Here is a 15,826-nt window from a genome sequence, read left to right as displayed (position 1 = left end):
TAAATTAAGAAGTACTATATTGCTAATTTTGTGTTATTATTACCATAGAATTACCATATTGATATTAACAAACCGAAGCATTGCACTGTGGAGCGTTTTTAAGAGGCAGATTGTAAAAAAATAAAAGGAATGAGCAGATTCATGATATCCAGACTTTCATTCCCGTGCACGGGCTGAGCTCCCAAACATATCGTACGTTTCCCCAAGATGCAACTTGATAACGCCTCTTATTAGAACCCTGCCTGCCAGGTCCACGTCTTTCAAATCCAGCCTTTTTATTACGAATCTGTAATCCCCTGCCTCTAATACTAAAAGTGTGAAAACTGCACCAGTCACTGTATATTAAGAACACTGTAAAAGAAATGATCACATACGCTCCAATAAACAGTGCAACAACATAATATATGGATAAGGGGCTGTATTTATGTGTGATTTATCGTGCAGATTTCATTAATCATTAACACGATTATTACTTGCTGCAGTTTTACACATGAATAAAGCCACTGGAATATAAAATGCCACCGAGGCTTGCTGGCTACGAGATGAAAGCCGAGGGAAGAGGTTAGGACTTAACGAGGAAATATTTTTGCCAATATCTGACCCAGGCCTCACACACACACACACACACACACACACGCGCGTACACACACGCACACCGACATAAATGTGGGCTTGTGTTACACGACTGTTTGAGCGGCGCTCTTATTGATACAGATGTATTGGTCATTAAGTCAGTTAGGTTTGACGTCTCAGCTCGACGGCGGCCAAAGAAAATAACATCAGCGCTCTCGCACAGAAATGTTCCACTCTGTACGGGCAGAGAGGACTACACTGTGGTGTTTTCAGATTACAGTCTGATATGTGTGTGTGTGTGTGTGTGTGTGTGTGTGTCTGTGTGTGTGTGTGTGTCACTTTAAACATGCTCCTTGATCATCAGTGGGGCTGTTAGAATAGTTTTTCTTTATGCCTGCACTTATGTACTCGACTGACATTGAATTTTAGAAACACTTTTATCTTCACTTCATGTGTCTTCTTTGTCTGGCTCCTCTTTCTCTTGACGTGCAGTTAGACAGGGAGATCGCTACCACTCATGCCTGTCAGTTAGCTTAGCATAAAAGTGGAAACGTGGGAAACAGCTAGCCTTTGGAAACAAAATGTGTGTATCAGCACTTCAGAAGCTCACTAGTTTACTGAGGAATCGTGTGATTTAATCTGCCCAACAATTGAAATGTTAAAGTTAAACGAACATGCTAAGATAAGCTAACTAGCATCTGGCTCCAGCCTTACACTTACCATACAATCATAGCATCAGAGTGGCATCAAGAAAGTAAATAAGTGTATTTCCCAAAATGTCAACCACCTGGGAACACAGCAGCATAACATGCCGTGTCAGCTGTATCGTAAGATGTTGGTGAACAAAATCTGACAAGTCTGAAATCTCTCCTCTCTTTCGTTCTTTCTCTCTCTCAGTTGGAGGCGGAGTTAGCGCTGTGTGAGAGGGAGGGGGCAGAGCTCCAGGAGTACGCCAACCAGGTCCTGCAGCAGATCGCCGACCGATGCCCCGACATTTTGGAACAAGTCGTCAACGCGCTGGAGGACAGCAGCTGACAGATCGATTGCACACACATCGACTAGCTGGCACACATACATGGGATGGCTCGCTGTCATACGTCAACATCAGAAGTTAAAAAGCCCCCACAAACAAAAAACACACCGACGACTTTGTCTTCCACCTTCACTCATCCAATTTTCACAAAAAGGGGATCCACAAAAGAAAAAAATTGAAAAGTACAGAAAATAATCTTCCACTGTGTCTTTAGTCGCTATCATTTTGAACAGTGCCAGCTGAGGAGACATATTGTTCATTTTAATTTCAAAGTGCTTTGTAGGCATGCAAGTTAATTGGAAATAGTTGATGTTTGTCGAGACGTATTTTCCCAACGATGCCGAAACAGAAGGAACCCAAACTGCGATTTCCCACTTCACCGCGGCCATCTTGTGTCCTTCCAGGCAGTGAGCAGTTGGATCCTCAGTCGTGACTCGATGTATTTTACGGAGGGAGAAAGATTCTCAAACTGTCTATAAAAGGTGAGAGTGAGTTGAGGTTGCCAGGTTGTTTCTGATGCCAGACTTACACGCTGTTACCACATTGTTTGATTGGTTCAGATACAAAAGTGTGTTTATTTCAGCTGCCTTTTATTCTTTACATCATTTGCTGCTATCTTTGTAACTTCTAGTTCCTATTTTTTTGGGGGGTTTTTTCCCCATTGCTTGTAATTTTTTTCTGCCTGATATCTGATGAAACATCCCAACTTGCAGTCTCTTTAAGGAGTAATCTCCTCATGGTTGTGTAAAATTGTATAGAGAGAGTTTTAATTAACAGAAACACAGCTTTGGTCGAGGGGAACGCGACACTTTCATCTGTTTTTTTTTTCTTTTTCCTGATTGATGAGAATCACGAACTACAATAAAAATCTCGCAGTACTCCCTTTATTAGAACACGGCAGTGTAGATGTTTCGTGTTTCAGTTACCGTGAGTTTCCTCACTTATCCTTCCGTGACAATCGTTTCCCTTATTGAGACATCTTTCGTTTCTGTGTTTTTTCTTGGGAGGAAGGGGAATATGAAATAATTGCTCTATATTTTTTTGCCTTTGGTAATATATATATATATAAAAAACACTAATCTTGTTTCATTGGAAATATTGTCATGTATTGGTTGTTGCATAATGTGTCAAACTCTTCTTTTTTGTCTTTCTTTTTTTTTTGTTTTTTTGTTTGTGATTTGAACGTTCCCCCGGATTTGTTCCATAAAGCAGGAGACTGTTATCGGGAACGTTTATTGCACCCACGTGTGGTTTTGTGTCCACCGGGAAAGTTTCTTATTGTTTACAGCGGAAATGACACTCTGATGCATGTTTCCCTCCAGCACGATGTTAAAACGCTTACAGCACGGAGCGCTAGAGGTTCAAAATGTTTCAGTCAAAAGCTCCTCTAATGGTTTTTTTATTATTATTTTTATTTTCATTATTATTATTTAGTCTTGTCCTGTAGTGAGTGCTGATAACACGAGCGGCCACATGCGACTTGTTTGGCGCCGCTCCCCGAAAAGAATTTCCCTGGTGGACACAAAGCCTGAAGATGCGGATTTAAGACTGAACACTCACATCTGATTTCACACCATCATGTGGAGTTTTTCATTCCAAAACGTGTCTGCTTTTCAGTTTGGGGGGGAAAAAAAAAAAAAGCTTTAACGATCGTGAAGAGTTAGTGCAACATTTGTGAAATGCCTCCTGTTTTGGAATGAGACTCCGTCAGATGTGAGCCGGTGGTGTAAATCCAGTGTTTCGTCGTCTGTTTTATACTGATAATGTTTTTGTCATTTGGGAACGGTGACGACTGGGACTCACCGAGAACCTTGCTGTGGATTGAAAATGTGGAATGAGAGAATGGAATAAAATATGGATTTGTCTTTATTTTATTGTGAAAGGATTCTGTTATTTCATCTGTTGGAGTGCAGCACCTGTGTGGACCAAGTGTGGATTCTTCTACTTCCTTTTGAAGGATGTTTAAAGGTTGGAGGTGGAGGGAGATCTCCAGCATTTCAGAAGGAACATTAAAAAAAAAAGTTAGGAAAAGTCATTAGAAGAAAATAAACATAATTTCGGGGAGTAATGATAAAGACAGATCTCAGAACATCTTTCCTTTTGTTTCATTTCCTCACTTCTCTGACCTTTCCTCCCCCTCCTTTCCTTTGCTCTCTCTAACTCCCTCTTTCACATGGAGGCTAAACCGAGCCTCTTATCTCGTCGCTGGTGGTTTATTTTCCTATCCGCCCTCAAAAATGACATTATTCCATACCACAGGCCTCATCCTGTTCCACTCTTTCTTACCACACACACACACACACACACAGAGTCCAGCCACACCATTACTATCGCCCTTAATGTCCAACAACTTGTGATGTTTCCAACAGAATCAGAGTCAGATTAACAGTGCTGACAGTTTGAATCTCAGCCTGTTCAGTAACCTTAAATCAAGACTGTGGTACTAAATAACAGAAGCAAAAGAAGCATTTCAAAACCTTAAAAAAAGTATTATAAGCTAAAGGAGTTAAAGTACCCAAAGTAAAAGTACTTATTGAGCAGCAAAACTGTCCCTGTCAGTGTTTAACAACCATATCTGATGTTTGTGGATCAATGTTACTGCTATTTAGTTACATTCCATCACTGTGTTGACAATTTGAAGCCTCTACCTCTGTTTAATTGTCTGTGAGGATCTATGAAGCCTTCTATTACTCACTGTTGCTGTAACAGTCAATCACATTGACCCAGGTCAATGAAGAGAATTTTTCTTTTAGCGTCTTTGAAAAGTCCTTGACTGTGATGTTGAAGAAGGTGCAGGTACCCAGTCACTACTAACTGAAGCTGTAAGGGAGTTTAAAAAAAGTATAAAATTTCCCAAAGTATAAAGTTGTATAAATTGGAAACACTCAAAAGTACCTAGTTACATTTCACTTTTGCTCACTAGTTACCGTTGAAGATGTTGAAGGATGTGAAGTTATGAAACCGAACATATCTGTGTCGGAAGCTACATTTATACTCATCTGCTGCTGATTAACACACAAGGACACCTGAAATATTAGAAAGTGCCTGACACACACACACACACACACACACACACACACTTCATCAGTGTTTGCATCTTGCATATGGCAACAGCTCAGCGCTCATCCAACTAGAAAATCCGCTCTAACAGACCCGCCCGGCTCGCTGACCTTGAGCCTCGACCCTGCCCTGACCTCTGACCTCCCCTGTGAGGAATTTTCAAAACATCGTCAGGTCGTCCGGGTCGCTTCGTTTCCCCGCACAATAAAACGCGTCGGGCTCGCCGAGGAGAGCGACTCCTCGACAGTCTGTAAACGGAGCACATGCGCCGCTGTTTACCTCCACATATGGCAACGCTTTGCACGCGTGTCAGTACCTGGGTTTCTGGGTAGGTCGGATCGGTTCTGCTTTCCCCATCTACTGTCCTAATAAAAGGCAGCGGAGGGAGACAGAGGGTATGAACAGAGCGAGAGGAGAGGAGGAGGAAGAGATACGCATGTATGACTCCCTGATTTATGTGACGGAGAAGGAGAGCGAGGCGGGGAGAGAGGAGCGGAGACACGACCCGCTGAGCAGCAGACATCATTTCATCTGCCGGTCTCCGCTGCAGCTCGGGCTCTTTGAGCTGCCTCAGAACAAGAAGTATGAGAAGGTTACGGTTCAGACAGTGAGAATATGTGTCAGACAGGAACACGTTTATATATAAATACGTTTATTTACACATCAACTAAACAATCAGTTTATTGTTGATGTACTGATGTTTTGGTGGATCGTGTCCGAGGTCAATCAAAAGCATCAGTTTCTGACGACGTGGGGATGAGACTCGATCAGCTGTCTCTCTCCAGAATGTTACATACTGTTGCTTTAAAGATCTTGAAAATGTCCTGGAAGAAAAGGAGAAAGTGGTACTCGAACAAGTTGGGGCTTAAAAAGTCAGAGCTGAATCTTCTGCTTCCTCTGGGTTAACGTAAAATCACAGTTTCATTACAGTTATATTTCCTGTTCCATTTATCTTTATTAGTAATCGATGCGTTGCCAAATCAACATCTCAGTTAGTGGCATGTTTCCCAACCATGACCATGAATATGTATTCAATCATTCTGTCATATAGCTGCCTAACTTACATACAATGAAAAGTATTATTCAGTACTGACTGTGTACTTTAAAGACTTCACAGCTCAAAGTCACAACACTTGGACATTTCTTCTGTAAGTTAGTATAACTGCTGTTATTATCCAGTGGCAGACGCAGGGTGTTTAAGTATTGTGCTGAAACTGGCAATAGACGAGTTTCTGTCTTCATGTCATTCTAAATGGTTCAGATTGGATCCCTACATGTCAGGGTCGGGTCAGAGTTGCCGTCAGGACAGGATGTCGTCTTGTCGTCCACCAGGTGGGAAGTCTCTTTGGAAAATGGAGGCTGACTGATGACTTGCAACCATTTCTGTCTGCTTCTACATCTCCATTATAAACTAAATGATGAATAAACGTGCGTTCTGTCCTGTGTTGTTGGTTGTTGCTACTCAGAGGGAAACAGAGAGAGACCTTTGTTTTAGCAGCAGGAGAGAAAAGTTGACTGTTTTATTCAAAGATTTGGGTACTTTTCAGTCTTTTCTGTTCATGTCACTGTTTTCTTTACTCACTACATTTCAGAGGGAAATATTGTACGTTTATACTCCACTACATTTGGCAGCTTGAGTTACTTTTCAGAGTTCGATTTTTTCATACAAATCTTTTTATTTATTTATTTTGATAAAGTAAACTACTTAACAGCTTATTCAAGTGCAGCCAAACGATTAGTTCATCAATCAATAAGTCAATTAACAGGAAGGAAAAAAGCAAAGGAACTCATGGTTCCAGCTTCATAATGTGAAGATTTGTTGCTTTTTCCTCTGTACATTTTTACGGAAATGTTACTGAACAAGCGTGAAGGTGTCACTCTGGATTCTGGGTAATTCTGACAACACTTTTCGCTATTTTCAGACTTTTTTTCCCATTCGATTAATGGAGACAACAATCATAATAATGAATATGCAAATCTGTTCAAAATAAGCTTTACCTCAACCAGAAACTACAGTAACATCCTGCTCTGATAATCTGTTAGTAATAAGAAGAAAACATTTTCTAATGATGTAAAGTTTAACATTCCCAGTTTCCTAATATGTGTATTTACTTGAAGTAACATTTCCATTACAGGAGTATTCTTCCAGCTTTAGTACTTTCACTGACTTCTTTCTCTCTCTCTCTCTCTCTCTCTCTCACACACACACACACACACACACACACACACACACACACACACACACACACACACACTGATAAGATCCCACTGATACCGCCGTTTCACAACACAGAAATCACAGATGCCCTGGAGATAAGACTCGGACATGTGTGCGGCAGTAAAACATATCCACTTACAGTCTTTCCATATGGACTCTGCTCGTGGAGGACTGGGACACATGAGAGACCGGGAGGAGAAATAAAAAAAAACAAAAAAACAAAAAAGTGAGTGACTGGGGAGGAAGTGGGGAGGGCTCGAGCTTGGCTTCGGGGTAGATGTGGTTTCAATCATCACACATCACATCGCACAAGGAGGAGAGGATGATGGAGGGAGAGAGAGAGAAAACAGAGGAGAGAGGAGAGGAGAAGGAGGGCCGAGACCAAAACAAACAGCAGCTCGACTTAAAGCGGCCTGTAGTACATGTTTTCAAGCTTAATAATTAATGATCTCAGTTGTGGTCTGGAGGCTCGGACTTGTTGCTTGTTGGTTTTGGATGTTTACTCTCTGCACACAGACTTTTAAATGGGTAGTAAAGTAAATGAATTACTGAACCGTAGGCGGGACGAACGGAGGGATGGAGGGGCGGATGGAGAGAGCTGGCAAGATGGGAGCGACAGAAGGAGGCAGTGAGCGGTAGGAAAAACTTTAGAGAGGAAATAAAAACAATGTGAGAGGAGCCGAGCTGCTAAAATAAGCTGTTAGCCACCGACAGTCCAAACATTCACCAACGCCAAAGATGTTTTCTTTATCTCCCTCTCCCCCAGCGTCCGTCTGTCCGTTCCTCTGACTTTTTATTGCTTTTTAGAGAGAAATTCTCCCAGGCTGGCACACCATGTGACGGGGACAGATAAGATTCAGAGCCGTGCTCGTCTTCTCTCCACACATCAGCCAGTGTTAGCAGGAAAAAAAAAACATTATGGCAACGGCTCTTCACAAATTGAATTCATCCAGCTGCCAGTTGTCAGGATGGCCGAGCGGTCTAAGGCGCCAGACTCAAGGTTTGACTCCTTCCTGAGCGACAAGGGACTTCTGGTCTCCAGATGGAGGCGTGGGTTCAAATCCCACTCCTGACACAGCTTTTACCTGCAGGTTTGATTGATCAACAAGGTGATAAGCAAGCTTCTTCCTGAACGTCTACATGCAGTCGTCCACAAACTGAACAAAATCATGAAAACAGAATCACTAGCTGTACAAAAAACTGTAGCGACGGTCCAGTCAGCTCCACAGATGAGATGCGTCAAACTGATTGTTGGTTAGCAGATCTCTGGTGTTAAAGAAACTTGGTTTTTTTTTTACGTCTTTTGGAAGCAGCAAGGCTTCAACCATGGAGTCAACATTTGAAAACGGATCTCCTGCACCTCTCAACACACGTGATCAACTTCGTATTTACTTGCTAGCTATCGCGGGGAATGTGTGCTAGCTAGCTCACACTCTGACAGACATTTAGCATGACATCGCAAGACAATGATCATTCAGGAAATCAGTCATTCTGAATCACAACTGGGGTGACGAAGGTGCCTTAACAGTCATAACAGTATTTTAAAGTAATGAAATAAACAGCGTTTGAAAACATCGACCTCAGAAACAGCTGTTGGTGGCGTACGGCAACACCACCAGGACAAACCACACGCAGCACACACTAACACCAGAACTGGTATTATTAAGAATGGTTCTTTGTTAAATGTATTTATTGTTAGTGATGTTTGCTAATTATTATTTTGGACGATGGTGCATTGTTCTTGTTATTTTCTGTTGTTCGTTTATATAATTTATTCCAATTGAAGTCCTTGCAGCACATCACTTGCCTTTGTGTTGGAACTCTATTAAACTGCATCATCCCTATTAAATAAAATTCTAATAAATAAAATATTTATATACATGGGGATGTGCCCCCCCAATAAAAAGTATAATTACGGCCCTGTGGAGCAGCAAAGTTGGAACATTATCAGCACCTTTTTCAATCTAATAAAAAAACAAATATTTTATGTGACCAAGAGGAAATTCTAAGCAGTAATGTGTAAATATAAAAGGAGAGACTGACACTGGACTTGGAGCAAAATTCACAAAAGTGCCTTAAAGGACAAGAGAGGACAAATCAGTGAGAGCTATCGGTATTCTGATGACATTAGCATGTCAGGATGGCCGAGCGGTCTAAGGCGCCAGACTCAAGGATCAACTCCTTCCTGAGCGATAAGGGACTTCTGGTCTCCAGATGGAGGCGTGGGTTCAAATCCCACTCCTGACACAGCTTTTACCACATGGACATCCAACATCCCACAGAATGAGCACAGTGATAGAAACACATGATGGACGACACTGAGTCGGTGGTTCAGGTGAGCTCTGTTGATTCACAGGCTGGCAGGTTTGGGCAGCTTCCACACAGAGAATGACAAACGTGCTTTTGTCCTCTTTAATCCTTGAAATCCAGCGGACACGATAACACACACTCAGATAACCCTGCTGATAATAACACAGCACAGTATGTTTGCTGGTTGTCAGGACGCTCCGCAGTAAAACACTGAAATCCTCTTTATCTGTAAACTTGTGACGTGTTCTTCGAGACGAGCTCATCCAGAAATCCAACACACGGATCATTATTCTCATTCTCAGTGCGACAGAGTGAATACAGCCCCGATACTGAACCCACTTTTCAAACATGTGCAGCCACGAACTGGGACCCATTTGCTTTGTCTTCGCAGCCCGGCTAGCTCAGTCGGTAGAGCATGAGACTCTTAATCTCAGGGTCGTGGGTTCGAGCCCCACGTTGGGCGGCGCATCTTTTGAACACTCACCCGGCATCTGTTGCTCAGACGAGTGAGTGAGCTCACATTCATACAGACAATAAAACGGCGTCTCATTAATATGTATATTTATCTATAATAATGAAGGGAAAAGTAGGTTTTTAAAGACAAAATGTGGAGCAAAGTAATGTATAATCTTCGGATGAATTTAAATCCCACTCCTGACACGGACTGGCTTCTTCTACTATCAAAAATCGTGACGGAAAGCAGCTTAAAACTGACGCCCATCTTACAAACCACGAGGGATGAACTAAAGCAGCAAACTGCAGCCACTGTACAACACCGAGTCAGTGCAGCAGGTGAGATGTGTTAACTAATTATCATTAATCACGTAAGTTTGACATCGTTTTACTTTGAGTTCAGAGGCAACGTGACGCATTTACGTCCACAGACTCAGAAATTCTACATGTTTGTTTCCCCCCAGATTCTCTGAAATCCAGAGCGGCTGGAGAGCGGAATCAGTTGTCAGGATGGCCGAGCGGTCTAAGGCGCCAGACTCAAGGTGACACTCCTTCCTGAGCAGTACGGGACTTCTGGTCTCCAGATGGAGGCGTGGGTTCGAATCCCACTTCTGACACACTCTTTAACCTAACAATTCATCCCTCCTGCTTGGTGAATTGTCCGGAGGCACACCTTTCTTTCCCTCTATTCGTGCGTAAAACAACTTTTCTCCCCCTGCTCTCCCTCTCGCCGGTGGGCAGGCTGGTATATAGTTTCCACATGAGAGCAGGAGAGTCGTCACACGGCGCTCAGTGAACTTGTGCAGCTCTTTTGTTTCACCCCTCTCTCTCTCTCTCTCTCTCTCTCTCTCTCTCTCTCTCTCTCTCTCTCTCTCTCTCCGCGTGTGTCTCAAACTTCTCGCTGGTGTTCCTCGACGCGTTAAAAAAAAAAAAAGTTTTGGAGTGCACCCTCCTCCCTCCCTCTCCCTCCTCCTCCTCCTCCTCCTCCTCTCCTGCCTTCCCCCTGCGTGCGTAATTAGTTGGAGAGCGTTTGGAAACTTGTGATGGCCGTGAAGAAATCTCACTTTATTTCTGACACCTGTTGCTGAGGACAGCGCGCACACGGCCTTGTGCACAAACCGGGAGCGTGTGCCATCACATTCCTGGCTTGTTTCTGCAATCCCACATGACAAATTTGGAACTTTTTCTTGCGCAGTGACAGGTCCGCGGATCGCCGGAGGCTGCGTGATTCTTCTATACGCTCACATAAATCGACTTTTTTTTTTTTTTTCTTTTTGTCTGCGACTCAGGCAAGGACTCTGGTGTGGGATTCCTCCGCGGAGTGTCCAAAAAAAAAAAAAGTGACGCTCGGAAGAGTTTCTTGCGCTGTCAGCTGTGGCGAGATCTGATCGCAGTGGTGTGTGTGTTTGTGTGTGTGTTTGGGGTTCCCCTTTCTGTTTTAAAAAGAGAAAACACCGATCTGTCTGGAGTCTCACAGCCGGGCTGAGAGTCACACTTTTCGGACTTGAGCGCTTCGGATGGTGGGAGGAGAAAGTTTTTCCTGGAGAGCGGAGCAGCAGCTGGATCCGAGCACAGCAGACCAGGTAAGAAACACTTGAATTAGATTTCAGAAGAGAAGTTTTCAGCTCCACAAGAAGGTTATTAAACATGCAATGGGAAGTTAAGAGGTGTGATTTTATTATGTTTTTGCCAAATTTTCCATCAGTTCTTTGTACTTTATCACGTGTCCTGATAGTTGTAATGAGTTTGCAGGAGTTGTCTGGTTTGAACACACAGTTGAGTTGAACTTGAACAGTCAGTGCTTTACGCGCCCTGGAGAGGGAAACACCGCACACATCTGAAGTCAGTCTTTGGTTTAAACTCGGTCCACTGGCGCTCTGGACTTCGCTCCATGTTGAACTTGTGTCGACGTTTTGTCCCCACAATGTTTCCGTTGTCACAGTCTACTTGCAGAATGGGCTCATTTCATGAGTTTGGCTCCCAAATGACAGTGGTGAAATCCTGTGTGTGTGTGTGTGTGTGTGTGTGTGTGTGTGTGTGTGTGTGTGTGTGTGTGTGTGTGTGTGTGTGTGTGTGTGTGTGTGATCTGCCAACCCCATCGGCCCTAAATGAAGGCAGCCCTCGCGCTTTGCGGTGGAGACCAGGACTATTTTTGGGCGAAATGTTGCACAAATGTTTCTCTCAGTATGGAGGAGTCGCTCTGCCTTCATCTGGGGCAAAAAAAAAAAAAAAAAAAAACTCAAGGCGTCCAAAGTCTGACTGCAGCCCGGGACACAAGTTCACTTTGAGTTTTATAAACTGAAATTTGAATGTGTGACAGTGGAGGAGGATGAGGAGGGTTACAGATAGTGAAGGGTCAGAGGTCACATGTGCATATAAGATATCCTGAGCAGGAACATACATGGATGTTCTTTATTCTAGAGTGGTGCGTTGTGAAGATATGAGTACAGACCAGACAGGAACGCTGTGTAATTTTGAAGAAGAAATTCAAACTCAGATTTCTACAATATTAATGAGGCAATAACACAAATTGAGAAATAGTTTTCTTTTCTTTAACTGATATATGAATATATGAACAGTGTGAAACTGTGTGGTTCACAGTTTATTCAGTCATGGAAACAAAGACAGTGTGTTCATTTAGTCACTGAAGATCTTTCTCCTCAGATTAAAATTCTCATCCCTCAAACTACATAGTGCTCTTTTAAATGTTCTCTAGAAGAGCCAGAAACTTCAGCATTGTGTGTTTAAATCATAGACTTTTGGTTCTTATTTCTTTAAAACGCATAAAAATGTCTTTTCACGTCTGAATTCTCTGTAAATTCCATCATGTGAATCGTTTATAGTCGCAGTTAACGAAGGAAACTCTACCTACTTTGCTACCAAGTGGTAATTATCACTGAGGGGTTTCATGTCAGACTCTGCTCGCATGTTTGCTATAATGTGAAATAAACCAGCTAGTGGATCCATTAAGGCCACGTAATGACCTTTGACCCCAGTCATTTTACAAACTCCTTTAAGATCCAATGAAGTGCTGTAAAAATTAGAAATGTGTCTGAGATTAACTTTCTTTCTTAGAACTTCCACATACTTTTAGCAAAAAAAAAAAAGAAGCGTCATCATTAAAACAACATGGATTATTTTTTTACTTGATTCCTTCATGCGTGTCTTTCACAGAAAAAGCAGGAAAATACACTAAAAAGTCAGCATAGACTTAGTATAAAATCGAATAAATTATTATCAGTGACAAAAAGTAAGTTTGATGTGAAAGAATGGGATTGAACATGTGATGTGATGCCTGCAGACGAGCTGAGAGCAGAAAGCTGAGGTCGTCTCTGGCGGTGACGTCTCTGGTTCGCTGGAACAAAAAAAAAATAGTCTGAAACCCACCTGAGCTGTGGAGCAGACTGACAGCCAGGCCTGATAAACCCTGCAGGAGGAGAGGAAGTGTGTGTGTGTGTGTGTGTGTGTGTGTGTGTGTGTGTGTGTGTGTGTGTGTGTGTGTGTGTGTGTGTGTGTGTGTGTGTGTGTGTGTGTGTGTGTGTGTGTGTGTGTGTGTGTGTGTGTGTGTGTGTGGAGGGTAGATAGTAATGTTAGATGTGTAGATAGAGGTGGTGAAAAGTGTTGCTGTCAACAAGTTAGCCATTAGAGAGAGATAATCTCTCTTCCTCCTCCCTCTCGCTCTACCCAAGTCAACTCCTGTTCTTTCTCTCGCTGTTTCAGCCACGACATTAGTTTTCTCTCTGCGCCATGTGAGCTGTTCTCTCCTCTGTTCTGTCTTTTGTTCACGTTCCTGGTCCTTTCTTTGCTTCCCGTCTCCACTGTTTCCTGTCGGATTTGATTTGCAAACCGTGGATTTGTTGAAATTTGTATGTGTCATATTTTTCTTGGCAACCTTTCTACAATAGGCATGTTCATGAGCTAAATTTCATGTCGGGTGTTGAAGATATCTTTTATGAGAAGTCAGGACATTTTCCATGTCAGTAACAACAGGAATATTTCCAGCCATGTTAGTTGCAAAAAATCTGTCTACTTTTGATGAGATGTCCATCCACATTAATGGCTACAAAACCAAATATTTTAACGAGACCTCTGGATGTTTTTTCACCGTGCTAGTGGCGAAAAACAGAATATTTATAACAGAAGTCAGAACACTTTCCAGTTGTGTTAGTGGTCACAAGATTAGATATTTTGATGAGAAGTCAGGATATTTTCCAGCTGAGTTAAGTAGCAAAAACATCAGATTTTTTGACGAGACACTGGGACAGTTTCAGCTGTGTCAGGGGCAAGACAAAAAGATTTGTATCTTAATGAGAAGGGGGGACAATTTTCAGTCTTGTTAGTGGTTACAAAACAGGAAAATTGTGACCAGAAGTCAGGACTTTTTTCCAGCCATGTTACTAACAACAAAACCAGATATTTTTGACGGGACGTGGCATCATTTTCCAACCCTGTTAGTGGTTACAAAAAATAATGTTTTTTTGGGGGAAAAAAATCATAACGGTTTCAAGCCATGTTAGTGGCCACAGGATCAAATATTTTCAACGAGACGTCAGGACAGTTCCCGACCATGTCTGTGGTGACGGAACCTGGTGAGCCAAAACATGATCTGTTCCTAACCCCGACCAAGTGGTTTCTGTGCCTGCCCCTGACCAGATCATAAGCACAGCGTTGTCACAACATAAAATTCAAAATTGAACCTAAAGAAATGTTAAGCTGTAACATGAAAAAAAAAATGTAGCGTTCATCATAACCGTGTTTTGCAGAAACGAAACATTTGGTTGCACTTTAGCTGAAAGATTAGATGGTTCTGAGGCTTGTTTTGCTTTTTCAGAACCCATTAGATAAACCGAGGAATGTCTCTGGCTCGTGGCTGTCTCTGTCGGTGTTTGAGAAGTTGTTAGAAATGTAGAAACAGACGCCATTTCCCTAAATAATGATTTGTATGTAATGAAGAAGAAGCAGGGTCATCAAATCTGTAGTCTGAACATTTTCTCAGTGTTATTTTTCTCTTTTCCTCCATCTGTCTGCCTGCCTGCCTGTCTATCTGCCTGTCTGTCCTCTAACGGGTGAGAAAGACCTTTTTCTTTAAGCAAACACTGAAGTACTGCTTGAGTGTCTCGTCCCCTGGGACTCGGTAATTAGGGAAGGGGGAGTAAGTGTGTGTGTGTGTGTGCACGTCTCCACGCCGGACATTTGAGAAGATGGGCTGTCTGCAAGCGTCAATGGATCCTCAAGGTCACTCGAGAGTGTATTGTAAAAGTCTGAGTGTGTCCCCCCCACATGTTCAGACACAATGCATCTGGAAATGAGGGAGTACTTTCTGATTTACAACACTGCTGAAGTGACCGTTAAGCACACATTTCACACAGAGGAGAAATCAGCACGAACACACTGAGACAGCCCTGAATGTGTGTTTTTGTGTGCGCTGAGTGTTTGAGGGGGGTGCTTTAACACTGGATGTGTTGCGTGAGTGTGTAACGTGTGTATTTTAGCCCACTGGGAGCACTAATGACTAAACACACACACAGACGGTGGTCCATGTGAAGAGGATGGTCCCTCAAGCTCTCCAGTTGAAGAGCCAGAGTTTGAAACGCTGGTGTCTGATTGGTTAACTCGAATCCTGGGATTTTCCTCCCAGAACAGTGAATGACGATGACGGTGGCGGCTCAAACTCCCTGTGTGTGTGTGTGTGTGTGTGTGTGTGTGTGTGTGTGTGTGTGTGTGTGTGTGTGTGTGTGTGAGTGCACCTGTTTGGTACGCAGAAGGAAGACCTGTGTGAACCTTTTAGTTAAGGTGTGGCTGCAAGAAGTTTGATTGGTGTTTTCAGGTTTATTGATGTCGTACATGGAGATGAAACAATTAATATATCTGCGTCTATATCTATATCTGTATTCCATCAAATGTTTAAGTCACTTGAAGTCACGTTAATATAAGTTGATTACTGGAGACAGCTGCTCCATTTGTGTGTGTGTGTGTGTTAAAAAAGCAGTGTGGCCATGCTGTGGTCATTATGGTCAAGAGCTGTGTATATGTGTGTGTGTGTGTGTGTGTGTGTGAGAGAGCATTTCTGCATACAAAGTATGTGTGCACCCTAAATGTGACCCTGTGGTATTCGTTACGGTGTCTGAGTCTGTGTTCTGAATGCCTGCACGTGTGTGTATGTCGGTGTGTGTGTGTGT

The 15,826-nt window shown here is 42.7% G+C and overlaps 2 protein-coding genes and 4 non-coding genes across 11 annotated transcripts in view; all 6 read left to right on the top strand.

The window, feature by feature from the left end:
* LOC119032634 (ELKS/Rab6-interacting/CAST family member 1-like) overlaps positions 1-3,475 on the top strand; it is a 124,931-nt gene extending 121,456 nt beyond the window's left edge. For all 4 annotated transcript variants that reach the window (XM_037122052.1, XM_037122051.1, XM_037122050.1 and 1 more), the window contains one exon: positions 1,471-3,475. In XM_037122052.1, coding sequence (XP_036977947.1) covers positions 1,471-1,608 — 138 coding nt within the window. In that variant the 3' untranslated portion in view covers positions 1,609-3,475. The remainder of the gene's footprint in view (positions 1-1,470) is intronic.
* A 4,371-nt stretch (positions 3,476-7,846) lies between these two features.
* trnal-caa lies at positions 7,847-7,959 on the top strand. Its single transcript has 2 exons — positions 7,847-7,884; positions 7,914-7,959. It is a non-coding gene; the product is annotated as a tRNA-Leu (tRNA).
* Positions 7,960-9,018: 1,059 nt separating this feature from the next.
* Positions 9,019-9,131, top strand: trnal-caa. The gene is made up of 2 exons: positions 9,019-9,056; positions 9,086-9,131. It is a non-coding gene; the product is annotated as a tRNA-Leu (tRNA).
* Positions 9,132-9,584: 453 nt separating this feature from the next.
* On the top strand, positions 9,585-9,657 carry trnak-cuu. The gene has a single exon. It is a non-coding gene; the product is annotated as a tRNA-Lys (tRNA).
* Positions 9,658-9,672: 15 nt separating this feature from the next.
* The window catches only part of wnt5b (wingless-type MMTV integration site family, member 5b), an 85,604-nt gene continuing 79,450 nt past the window's right edge, over positions 9,673-15,826 (top strand). For 2 of the 3 annotated variants that reach the window (XM_037122108.1, XM_037122109.1), the window contains exon 1: positions 10,547-11,230. Coding sequence is in view for 1 of the 3 variants with exons in the window: in XM_037122107.1 (XP_036978002.1) it covers positions 11,165-11,230 (66 nt within the window). In the remaining 2 variants the exon portion in view is untranslated. Of the gene's footprint in view, positions 9,987-10,111; positions 10,190-10,546; positions 11,231-15,826 lie in introns of those variants that run through there. The other variant, XM_037122107.1, reaches the window with a different exon arrangement.
* On the top strand, positions 10,152-10,264 carry trnal-caa. The gene is made up of 2 exons: positions 10,152-10,189; positions 10,219-10,264. It is a non-coding gene; the product is annotated as a tRNA-Leu (tRNA).

The sequence above is a fragment of the Acanthopagrus latus genome, chromosome 14 (genome assembly GCF_904848185.1).
Source record: "Acanthopagrus latus isolate v.2019 chromosome 14, fAcaLat1.1, whole genome shotgun sequence".
NCBI lineage: Eukaryota > Metazoa > Chordata > Actinopteri > Spariformes > Sparidae > Acanthopagrus > Acanthopagrus latus.
The sequence above is the reverse complement of the archived record's forward strand: the minus strand, read 5'-3'. Positions and strand labels throughout refer to the sequence as shown.